This window comes from Hippocampus comes, unplaced genomic scaffold (assembly GCF_001891065.2).
Source record: "Hippocampus comes isolate QL1 unplaced genomic scaffold, H_comes_QL1_v1.1 scaffold45, whole genome shotgun sequence".
In the NCBI taxonomy this organism is placed as follows: domain Eukaryota; kingdom Metazoa; phylum Chordata; class Actinopteri; order Syngnathiformes; family Syngnathidae; genus Hippocampus; species Hippocampus comes.
Genome location: NW_017805783.1, coordinates 3,690,525 through 3,702,804, shown reverse-complemented (window position 1 = coordinate 3,702,804; position 12,280 = coordinate 3,690,525). Strand labels below are relative to the sequence as shown.

Genomic DNA, 12,280 nt, shown 5'->3' with positions numbered 1-12,280 from the left:
CTAAAAACATGGGAATCTTTCCAACCCATTTGTCAAAGCACTGTTTTCAGGCTGGTGATTCACACAACTTAATTCATTTGTTTCCCACAGGAAGAGAATAGACTGCACTCTGCTTGTAGAAGGGTGAAATGGTGATGGAAATGGACGTGGTTGAACAGCTCCCAACACCGCTATGGAAACGTCACGGGGTGCTTGCTGAAGCTGAAACTGCACAAATCCATGTAAGACAAGGGTTTCACAGCTATTAAATCCGCTAACATTCGTCCTGAATACTAAGGCGTTTGCTGTTTTGCAGGCTTTACCTGAATCTGTTCTTCGCAGAAACTCACTAAACCTTTGATAGTTTGTAAATTCGTTTAGAAAACTCATGATGTTGGGCTTCACACAGTGAGTTGCAAGGTAGGAAATTGGGCAGATTGTATCGCCGATAAACGTTTAAAACTATGAGTTTAACTTAAACGGGGAAACAAGAAAGTAGAGGTGAAGGCTCCATTCAAATCTCTTTGGTAAAAGAAAATTACTACTTCCTGTTTTTTTTCCAGATCAGCGGTGTGTTTGTCGTCGTGTGAGTGGTGCGTTCACGTTCTTCCGTTATTTTTTAAATCACTCCGTAAACCGTAGACATGTTCGATATTATACATTTTTGTCCCGTTGTAATAAAACACGTGAGCGTCACATAATTGACGACCGCGTAATGTCAACATATTGACGTCGTTCGGTGTGTTGCGTTCAAATTTGCTGTGGTGACGGTAAGACGACTTGAAGATGCCCAGCGCAATAGGCGGAGCGCCAATTCAATAACGCAACTGTACTTGATTTTGCTGTTAGTACTAGTAGGTGGTCGGAACAGGTTGAGCCTAACAGCTTTGGCTTAGTCAGCTTACTTGTGGGGTACTTGGAGATTTACGCAAGAAGAATACTGAATATTTTAGTGGCTCCGGCTGCGCTCGATGATGGCAGTGAGTGCCTCTGCTGCTTTTGACAACCGGAGACCACGACCACAGCCTGTTGTAAGCAAACAAGTTGGACCAGAAAGCGGCTCAGGACCTTTATACTTCAATTATAGTTTATTTTAAGCGCTAACTACTCTGGTTCTCACAATAAGCCTTTCTAAGCTGCTGAGGAAGTCCCTTATAGGCCTGATCGTGAAAGAGATTGCCAAGTGAGTGTGCACGCGCGTGTTTTATGTGACTGGTCTGGACTATGGAGACACACACCGAGGTGCTTCTTGTCACCGCAAATGTCGGGTCACTCTTCGACAATGTAAGTAAACCGGCTCTTGCCAATATACAATAAAAAAATACACAAAATAGTCCGAAATTGTTGATTTTGATTAATGTTGGCAATGTTACGTAGAACTACTAAAGCAAACTACTTCGAATGGGCGCCATTTCTTTCCTACGTCACGATTTTATTGTCACGCGCACACCTATACGTGTTACGCCCATCCAAGGTGTTTTTACATTACGTTATATTACAGTTCCAATTTTGTTTTTCCTTTTTCTTTTTTCTCGTAATGAAGTTCCACTTGGTAGAGTTAAGACTCGACTCTACAGGGTTAATTTCAGTTAATCTTTTGTAGCAGGGCGGTAATAATCAAGTCGCTGGTGACATGTTGACCTGGTTGGCGTGAGTGAGCACGTTTAACACGTCACGACCTGAAATACGTCACAAGTTCCAGATGTACAGTAGTTTATTCACAAACATGGGGGTTTTACCATATTTCCCAACAAAATTCTTTATTTTTAAATTTGAATTATTATAAACTATGATGCAAATGTAATAACTACCAAGTGTTGTAAAGACATTTAATTAACTGACTAAAGCATTGCTGTAACTACATGGCTAAAAGTCTAAGCACATCCAAATCACTGAGCTTTTTTTCAAGACATTGTGGACAATTGTATGCTTCCACCTTTTTGTGAATAGTTTGGATGCTCGGTGTGGAGGCGCAACTCTTATTTTTTGGGATTAAACGAAACAACCCGAATGCACAATAATATCAAAAACATTCGGTACTGCCTGAATTAGTTGAGTAAATAAAAAATATTACCATTACCCATCAGTATGATTAAAACATAATGCAAGTATTCTTAAATGACTATCACTCAGACAGTATCAAGCAAAATACAGCATTGTTATCTTGATAGTTCACTTCCTTTAATTGTAATGGTCAAGTGTCCCAATACTTTAGTTACTGTAGATACATGTGGTTCTGTATGTTCTTGGTTAAAAGAGTTTTCCTATTTTTCTAATAGTTATTTGCACCTATTGGTTAGCAGTCTATTGTAAATCCAACATGCAGTTCAATGTATTTCAGTTTTAGCACATCTGAAATTTGGTTATAACATTTCCAGCTATATTTTCAATAGCTTTTAGTTCCGGTTGAACTGACAAAGTTCGAGGCGAGGTCAAGTGATTCAAGTGATTATGCTCATGGAAATTTGGCTCAGGCCCATGTTTCCGGGTGCCAGATTGAGCTCCAGTGGAAACATGTTAGAAGAGCCCATTGTGGGAGATATGTAAACAGATGATAATCTTAACTGGGGGATTTCAGCTTTTTTAGTTGAATACCACCCGCCTCCATTCATATAAACAAACACTCCAAAATATTCCTCCAGCTTTCAGGATATCGGCACGGTTTGATGGTTTTGTTGTTAAATCTGATAGCTCTTCAACATCATCATCATTATAATGATAAGTCTTCCTGAGGTCAATAAAACAGGGTTAGCAAAAATGAGACTCACAACTTTAAGGAGCTCAGATTTGAAAGTATTTCCTCAATAATTAATGGTAGTCATTTATAAATTGTGGTATTAGTGGAATGCCAAAGAATCACTGAGTTAAATAAAGCTGACATTTATTATAGTCACTGATGGTGAGGCGGTACACTCGCCTGACTTGTGTGCAGACAGGGTGAGTTCGGGTCCCACTCACTGCATGTATGTGTAAATGATTGTCTGTCTTTGTAAGTACCCTCTGACTGACTGGCAGCCACTTCAGGGGGGAGTCCGCCTTTCACCTGAAATTAGTTGGGATAGGTTGCAGCACCCCGTGACCCTGAAAAGGAATAATAGTGTTTAAAATGGATAAACAAATTACTTTTTTTTTAAAGTGTAGTACACTACTACACTAAACTACACTTGAACTGTTTGACCTTTTGCCACATTTTCGATGGAGATCATTTGTGAACATCAGTTTTCAGATCTTTTCAAAGATTCTCAATTGAATTCAGGTCTGGACTTTGACTTGGCCATCTTAACACCTGGACATGTTTAGTTTTGAACCATTTCATTGTATAAATTGAGCTTTATGTTTCAGATCATTGTCTTGTGAGATGGTAAACCTCCATCACAGCCTCAGGTCTTCTGCAGACTCCGACAGTTTTTTTTCCTGAAATAATCCTGCATTTAGCTCCATCCATCTTCCCATCAGCCATAACTTCTTCCCTGTCTCTGCTGAACAAAAGCAGCATACACCAAGAAGCTGCCACCACCATGTTTGATTGTTGGAATGGTGTGTTCATGGTGCAGTGAGGTTTCTTACGTCAAAATTGGGCCTTATTTTTGTGCCGAGTGCAAGTCTAGTGCAAAGTGCAGTCTAACCATGCGCTTGGGTGGGGTTTTCTGTCATTTAGTGTTTTGCTAGACCTTGCACAGGTAACATTGGATTTAACAGGGTGTATGTGCCTTTTTGAGCTGTTGAGAAATTGAAGTAGTCGTTTCCCGGCCAATCCCTGTGGCATCCCTCATTTGGCTGTGCTTGACATTGCAGAAAAAGAAATAGAGTCGCGACGGTATGTGCATGACACTGGCAAATAAACAAGTAAAGAGGGGCAAAATATAATATGAAGCCGCTTTCAGGATGTTGCAATTCAGCTCAACACCACTGCAAACTCCACCCACCAGCCTCATTGTTATGAGTACTTGCACAATATCTCATGGTTATGCTTTATGTCATGAGATCCATAATTGTAATGCAAGAGAAACCCTTTGGGGTAAAATGTTACTCCCTTTCCAGAATAATTATGTACAAAAGGTGAGCAATCGGCCATTAGAGGCTTGGATTCACCGATCCATGCAGTTTTTCACAAATCCTGACTACTGCCTGTAATCTAACATGGGTCGGGTTTGATTGACACTGCCTAGATAGCTGTCAATCTAACTACTGTATTTTTTGGGGTTGTAGTGCAGTGGTGTAAAGCTGTACAGCGTCACTAATATTTTGCGAACGGCTCTTGGTAAAATAAAACAGTGATACATATAATCTGAATATCTCCAGACAGTGTTGATCAAAACTGAACTTTATTGTTGACACGGCTCTCATCGGGGTCTCATCATATTGTAAACGTGTAACTGTTACCCCAAATTTGCATGACAATGAGCTATTTGACTCTAATTATCGCATTGCATCTCATCTCATGTTTTAGGTCGGTGAAATACAAAATGAATGGCTGCAGGAGTTATACAAGGTAAATTTGACTGATCTCTCCCACATGCAGACTGTTCACGTCATTCCATATGACTCTCATTTCATGTCTAACCTTTACTGAGCCATGGTCACCAAACAAAAAATGTCAATCAAATAATCTTGTCTCCTTTTACAAATTACTCAGTGTGAATCTGGGTTTGTTCAGTTGAGCTCAAAGCTGATTTACTTGCAGAAAGTCATGACATGTGATATGGCTCACACTCTACATACATGACTGCTTCATGCACTGTGGAAAACAGATACTGTTGACCATTGATAAGAAATGAACGCATGGCCTGGTATGTAAACTAAGTGACCAAAAATTTCCACCTGACTGACACACTGTGGAAAATGATCCTCCTGTGACAAACAAATGTGACTTTCCTCTCTCCTGACTCGTATGTAATTTGTAGCATTTTACTCTCTGTGTAACAGACCATCCGCACCTACCAGCCACAGTTCATCGCCCTGCACTTTCAGGAGGTGGGAGGGAAAGAGTACATGGTCAACATGGGCCACGCAGAAGAATTCTTTTGGTAGGGAAATGAGCGATGACTAACCCGTCTGTTTGTGTTTGTTTCGATCACAGAGAAGGGGTCGTTGTCTTGCATCCAAATGGGCGGCATCATCAAATGTTTTTCCATTCTCAGTCAATTAAACTTTCTTCTACTTGTTTGCTCAAAAGTGTAAATTACTCATGACGAAGTGAATAATTTTCCCAACCAACATTGCAAAACGTTTTAATGAAGCAATGCAGACTGGCCACATTTGCTCATAATTGCTCTGTTTCTTTCCAGGAGCATTGAGTCCTGTGAAGCTCTAAAAGATTTTGACAGGCGCTGCATTTACGTGGACAACCAGTTTCAAACAGAAGAGAGTTTCACGGTGAGAAAGAAAGAAAAACGTGCGAACGCTGTGACAGTGCAGTAGTTCTCAGGAAATTCCTCTAGATGGAGCCCTCATCCTCGGTAAAAAATGAAGTGCAGGATCTGTCGTGACATGCTGTGAAAGTGAACCCTTGATTGTTTGCCAATATTATCAAGTGTGTATATGTCACATTTAATAAATAGGACATATGAATTCATATCATTGATTTTAATCATGTCAAGACCTAATATTTAAATTTTTTATGATTACTTTAGGGGTTGTCAAACGTTTTGGTCCAGTGATCCTTTACAGTGGAATCCCCCCCTGCCCAAGATGCCCTTAAGATCCTTACCCCAATTGAACACTACCATGGGTACCCCTAAATGCTAGAGAGATTATTTTTTTTGCCATTATTTCTCACTGAATAAAGTATGAATCTTAAATGACAACTTTAAGACACAGGCAACAGGTGAGCATCAAGCCGATCCAGGAGTTTGTGCCCTAATTTTGTGTGTGTGTGTGTGTGTGTGTGTGTGTGTGTGTGTGTGTGTGTGTGTGTGTGCGCGCGCGCGCGCGCGTGTGTGTGTGCATGTGTGTGTGCGCGCGTGTGTGTGCACGCGTGTGTTTCCAATCTGGAGCTGTATCACCTCTTATGCTTAGGTTTGTAAATGAAAGCCCTTGAATTCCGATGTAATCACCATCATGCAGTCAGTCATTTTCTGTTAAAATAGTCTCTGTGTAGGTGTGTACACTACAAGCCAGGTGTTCTTAACCTTTTTGACCTTGGGGTGAATGAGAGGAGTAACTCTGCACTGGAGGCGGGCTCGATCCGGTGTGGATAATATCTGCGACAGGGAGGCGACTCCTCTCATTCATTCTAAATGCAGTGCACTTGTCATGTGCTGACAGTCTCAGGCGGAGTGCAAAAGTGGATTTTGACATGGGCAATGTGAGCACATCTGCAGTATGAAGTGGGCACTTGAAGACCACCCAAACCCAATTGTTCAATATTTGCAGAGGGAGAAGAAATGCTTGAGTCATATCACCATGGCCTTCATCATTTCAAACTGTCTGACAATCAACCTACAGTTGGTTGCAATGTGTTTTTCTGTTTGTTTTTTTTTTTTAAGATCCTCGGTATGAGTCACAGGGCAGCCTGGAACCCACAGACTCATTTCTTCAGCTGCTGACTTAAGATATCCTTTATTTGTCCCACACTGGGGAAATTTACAGTCTACAGCAGCAAGATTATGGGTAGAAGAAGAAAGAAGAAAAACAAAGTGTTTGCATTCACAAAATAAATGTACACCGTTCAATTAAGTGCAATATAAATATAGATAAGGTCCATCCATTTTCCACCGCTTATCCGGGGTCGGGTCGCGGGGGCAGCAGCTTTAGGAGGGAAGCCCAGACTTCCCTCTCCCCAGCCACTTCTTCGAGCTCTTCCTGGCGGATCCCGAGGCGTTCCCATGCCAGCTGGGTGACATAGTCTCTCCAGCGTGTCCTGGGTCGTCCTCGGGGTCTCCTGCCAGTGGGACATGCCCGGAACACCTCACCAGGGAGGCGTCCAGGAGGCATCCTAATTAGATGCCCGAGCCACCTCATCTGGCTCCTCTCGATGTGGACGAGAAGCGGCTCTACTCTGAGCCCCTCCCGGATAACCGAGCTTCTCACCTTATCTCTAAGGGAGAGCCCAGATACCCTGCGGAGAAAACTCATTTCGGCCGCTTGTATCCGGGATCTCGTTCTTTCGGTCACGACCCATAGCTCGTGGCCATAGATGAGGGTTGGGACGTAGACCTTCCCTATAGATAAGGTGGCTGTGCTATTTACAATTGTTTTCCACATCATTTTATTGTTTTATTCAGCAGCCTGACAGCAGTTGGTAGGAACGAGCGGCGATATCTCTCCTTCTTGCAGTGCGGGTGTAACAGTCTCTGGCTGAAGGAGCTACCTAGTGCTGTCAGGGCGGGCTGGAGGAGTGGGAGGGACTGTGTCTAGGGAGCAGCCCAGGACAGAACTGGCCCTCCTGACCAGTCGCTCCAGTCTTTCTGTCCCGGGCCGAGATGCTGCCTGACCAGCAGACAATGCCATAATGGATGGCCGAGGCCACCACCGAGTTATAGAAAGTCTTAAGGAGTGACCCCTGAACCCCAAAAGACCTCAGTTTCCTGAGTAGGAAGAGTCGGCTCTGTCCTTTCCTAATCAGGGTGTCCGTATTAGTAGACCAGTCCAGTTTATTGTTGAGAAGAACACCTAGGTACTTGTAGGAGGTCACCCTCTCTATGTCCATACCCTGGATGTTCATCGGTGCAGGTGAGGACTGTTTCCTGCAGAAATCCACAACCAACTCCTTAGTTTTTCTAGGGTTGATCTGGAGGTGATTCTGCTGGCACCAGTCCACAAAGTCCTTCGTCATGAATTCAGACTTGTCATGAATGCAGGTCTTTGCTCTACTTTTTATCTATTTAACTATTTGAAGAGAACATTGCTCAAACCCTTTGACTACACTCAATTGCAAGTCCTAGCCCTGACCCCCCACTTCACTGGAAAGTGCCAATGCCTTTCTTGAACTATTAACCGATACTCCTCCCTTTGCCCCGAAATCTGACAGCAGGTGTCACTGGCTGTGCTTGTTGGCTGAGGCACCAGGAGTCAAAGGGAGAAAGTCAATGGCCAGGTGTGCGGGTGACAGGGCCGAGTCAATACATTTAAGTCCAGATTAAAACTATTGATCCGAGCCCATTCGTACACAATAAATAAAGTGTGGGGCCACGGTGGCAGCTGGGACTAAGTTTCCCCCTGCACTCCAGTGTTCGCACCCTCCACTCTTTGCCCTGAGAGACATCTTGCATCGCCAGCTCCTCCATGCTGTGTAGCCTCATTCTCATTAGGTTCGTGCCACCTGTATTGATTTTCAATTTATTTCCCGTTGGGTGCAGATCATCAGTTACATGCCTGAGAGAGAGCGAGAGTTTGGGGTGTAGGGTGTGTATGTGTTGGTGGGGGTGGTTTTCAGGCTGCAAAAGTAAGTGGGCTCAGACTTGCATGCATTTTCAGTACAAATGGTGTTTTGATAAAAAAAAAAAAAAATCACTTGTAAGTCAATATTTTTTATTAAACTGTGCACATACCTGATTGATGAAGATCGGTGCTCGAGTGTATATGGAGCAAAATGCATGCACAGTTTCTTGCACTATTAAAATTCAACTAGGCCAAATTTCGAACTTATTGCGCAACATGATGAATGTAATGACACGTGTCGGCTTTAACTATTGGTGAAAATGGTTGATGCAAATGTTCTTGGTATATAGCTTTTATTAACAACCCTTTTTCTGTCCATGCTCGAGTCATGAGTTTGGACAAGTTGCTCCCAAATTGCTGTTCACTGACGCAAAGCACACAGACGCCTCTGTTTTGTTAAATGAGAATGACTTTGGCAAAGAAGAGTGATGATGTCTTTTGGGAGCGGGGGGGTCTTGCACAGTGGTCCGTCACGCCCTTCACGCAATGGCTGATTTTTCTTTTGCCGCCAGTCCCTCCGAGCAGTGTTGGCAGACAGCAGCAAGCCCCCTTCTTAATACCTTTTAAATTGTTTTAATCTTCTGTCTTTATTGATCTCGCGGGACATGATTAATCAGATCAGTGGAGCAGGCAGTTAGTACATTAAAAATTGTCAGACCATGTTGGGGATGATTGGGTGCTGAAGTGGACTTCCGGGGGGGGCTGGTCTAAGTCTCTTGAATTAAGTTGTAGGTGTCTTTGGCAGCGTAACAAACAATCTTACAGTATCAGTCATTGTGCAAGCCTCGCACAATGGCGAAACAAACATCTCAGTTCATCTGCTCAGCTGTCGGCTTGGGATGATTTCTACTGTTTTTGTTGCCACATTCCAGTGACTTTTTGCCTTTTGTTTATGGGTCAATGCTTTAGCAGTTTGTAAGGGTCGAGCATTGCTGAATTGAAACAATATGTGCTGCTCAGGTTTATGTTTGCCTTCATGAAATGTGAACAGCCTGCCACCTTTCAATCATATGCCAATGATCACCTCACTCACCTGTCACTTCATGAGGTATACAAATGCACAAACCAATATCTGGACCAACATCACAGATGTGTACTCTGATTGGTGTAATTTAACTACAGTATGTATGTATTCATATAACTATTAACAATATACTTTCTTTTGGAGAAATGGCACTGCAATTGCAGTAAATAAAGAGCGAGTTGTCTTGTCCTAATAACTGGAACCGAACGCTACAGTATATGATGATGATAATTCAAAGTAATTTATAGTTATGTTGATATTATGTTACATTGGTATCACATATTACAAATTCAAGTAGCACACAACACATGCATTCATGTATGCATTCAAGTAGAGAATTTATATTAAAAACATGACTATGGTGCATCAAGCTGAGGGTGTGTTCTAATGGTAGACTGGGACCAGTGTCAAATTTTACACTTGAATCCTTTGTTGCAATTGATGTAAGTCCTTTCATTGCATTAACAAAATAGTTATTGTCAATGTTTAACGAAATATGCGCAGTTACATCCTAGTGACTGCTCCTCTGAAATGATTTGCATCTGGAAAAACTGCATTTGCATGCTAAGGACGTTTACACTGTCTGTTATGGTGCCATTGGGCTGCATCTTTTTTTAAAGGTCAATTTATATTACAGTATGTCTGAAGGATAAATTTATTGCTGATTTTCAGTCTTTATAACTTCACTCTTTCTTGTGTTGTTCTTTTGCATGTAGGCGTTGGGCAGCATGTATTTCATCCACAAGTCATTGAAGAACATCCGCCAGTATGACTTCAGTGGTAAAAACAATCTTGATTGTGACTTAGCCAAATTCTTTAGCAGGAGAAAGTGCATTTTAAGATTAACCACAAATAGCTAGAGCCCAACTCCCTTCCCCCCCACCCCATCGCACATTTGCAAAGTGACGGAATTTTAAAGGAGTCATTTTCCACCTGCATATTCCAGTCACGTTAGGCATGAAAAAGCTCCTCAAAAAAGCTTATGGAAGAACCATAAACATCATGGAGCTGCCACTAGCTGTTTGGCCCAAACAGATAGTCGCAGTCTAATGGCTCCTTTATAGATCCCCCTCATCACGTATGCCGCACTGATGAGGTTAACACCAGTTTATTGATTACTGTTTGCATGTTTCCTCACTCTTTTTATATGACAGCCGCCTGTCCCTTCCTCTTCGTCTTTGCCTCTCACAGTTAAGGACTTTAAAGCGGTGCCGGGACTGGACAAGTATGTGGGCTCGCTGGATGGGGTCACCACCATGGAAAAAGAAAAATTCCCAAAGACTTTCTGGCCTGATGTGAGTGTTTGTGTGTATTTTTTAGGCTGGGAGTAATGTCTGGCCCAATGGGAGATGTTTGAACAAATGAGTCTACTAGGGATGAAGGGACTGTCTGGCTGCTCTGACAGGGAGATGAGATAAATTATGTGAAAGGATCAATAATTATGTGTTTGGCTGCTGTTTACTGACTCTTGCTAATTTGTCTCTCTTGCAGTTCAAATGGTCCAGAAAGGGCTTCATGAGGACCCGCTGGATTATCCATGACCGGTACGTACATCAGACTACTCCCTGCTCATCCGATTCATGCACATACTGTATAATCCTGCCGGCCACAGCATCTTAAGTCCAGGAGATCATCACAATCAATTTTGATTGACAATGTCAGTGAGCTATCCATTTAGAAATATATTTATTATTGTGGCACTGCACCAGACTGAACGGTCTCACTGAGTGTAGCTACTTCACTGGAAAATTTTGTTAAATTACCAGAGCTGCCAACTGTTCCGGATTGTTTGTATTTTGTCATGCAAATCTCTGAATGCGACCATTATGGGTGGAACATGTAGTCTTCCAGATATTTTAAAAACAAAAATCATGGGTCACATTTACCCCAAAAGTATGAAAATTAGCAAAAATGCTTGGTAGATAATTGTGATCTGTATTTGACAAAATGCCGCTTCGGCCGGTGGCTGCGGTGACGTGGTCTGAGGAGGCGTAAGTTTAGATCGACTTTCAGCCGTGAATTTGTTCCGTGTGCCAGGCGGATGTCAAAGGACATATACTTTGGAACTGCCGGCAGATTGCAGCTCGGTCAGGCAAATTTCCAAACAGGCACAGTGAGGCCTGAGCTGTCTACGACAATCAGGATACGCCAGTATGTCCACATGCACCAAAATTAGAGTCTTCAATTCATCTGTCTTGCATGTTTTGGAATGTGGGAGGAACCTGGAAAAATCCCAGCAAAAACATGTAACATCACATGTAAAATAAACACCACAAGGAAAGGTCGGAGCCAACATTCAAATCCAGAATCTTTGCCCGAGAGGCATACACGCTATCCACATTGTAGCTCCAAAGTAACAAAACCAGGGCACGGTTTCCAAATGACGGGTGTTTAATAGTGTCTTTGGGGTTGTCTTGGTACACCAACACCAACGCCAACATACATGGCAATTTTCCGCGGATCCGCGGAAATCCGCCGTTTTATTTCTTAAATTGATCATTTTTGTGAATCGTCTAAATCCGTTGAGAAAATTTTAGGGGCGGTCAGGTACCTTATCGTCGAGTTTTCACGAGCTCTCCCGAACAGTCTCTCCGTTTTCCGTTTGTAAACAGCCCTGCGATTGGACGTGTATGAAAGCTTCAACTAATCAGATCACTGAAGGCATGATTTGTTGCGGAAGTCTTAGCTCGATTATAAACGGCCCAGCGATTGGTTAACTACAAGCGATTGGACCAATCAAATTGCATGTAACATATTGTTTTACCTGATTCATGGCGGCCTGTTCGTCTCGCAAATTCATTGTTCTGGGATCGTTTTGAGCGGAATTATGAAAATTTTGACGAAAGATCAGGAGTCTTTAATCCTAGAAATTGACTCAAATGTCAAGAATAAATT

At 42.5% G+C, this 12,280-nt stretch overlaps 1 protein-coding gene across 3 annotated transcripts in view; it reads left to right on the top strand.

The window, feature by feature from the left end:
• The first annotated feature begins 113 nt into the window (after positions 1 to 113).
• The window catches only part of inpp5l (inositol polyphosphate-5-phosphatase L), an 18,119-nt gene continuing 5,952 nt past the window's right edge, over positions 114 to 12,280 (top strand). For 2 of the 3 annotated variants that reach the window (XM_019885209.1, XM_019885208.1), the window contains exons 1-7: positions 114 to 221; positions 4,430 to 4,471; positions 4,906 to 5,006; positions 5,268 to 5,355; positions 10,102 to 10,165; positions 10,577 to 10,680; positions 10,877 to 10,929. In XM_019885209.1, the coding sequence (XP_019740768.1) occupies positions 129 to 221; positions 4,430 to 4,471; positions 4,906 to 5,006; positions 5,268 to 5,355; positions 10,102 to 10,165; positions 10,577 to 10,680; positions 10,877 to 10,929 (545 nt within the window). In that variant the 5' untranslated portion in view covers positions 114 to 128. Of the gene's footprint in view, positions 222 to 784; positions 1,264 to 4,429; positions 4,472 to 4,905; positions 5,007 to 5,267; positions 5,356 to 10,101; positions 10,166 to 10,576; positions 10,681 to 10,876; positions 10,930 to 12,280 lie in introns of those variants that run through there. The other variant, XM_019885210.1, reaches the window with a different exon arrangement.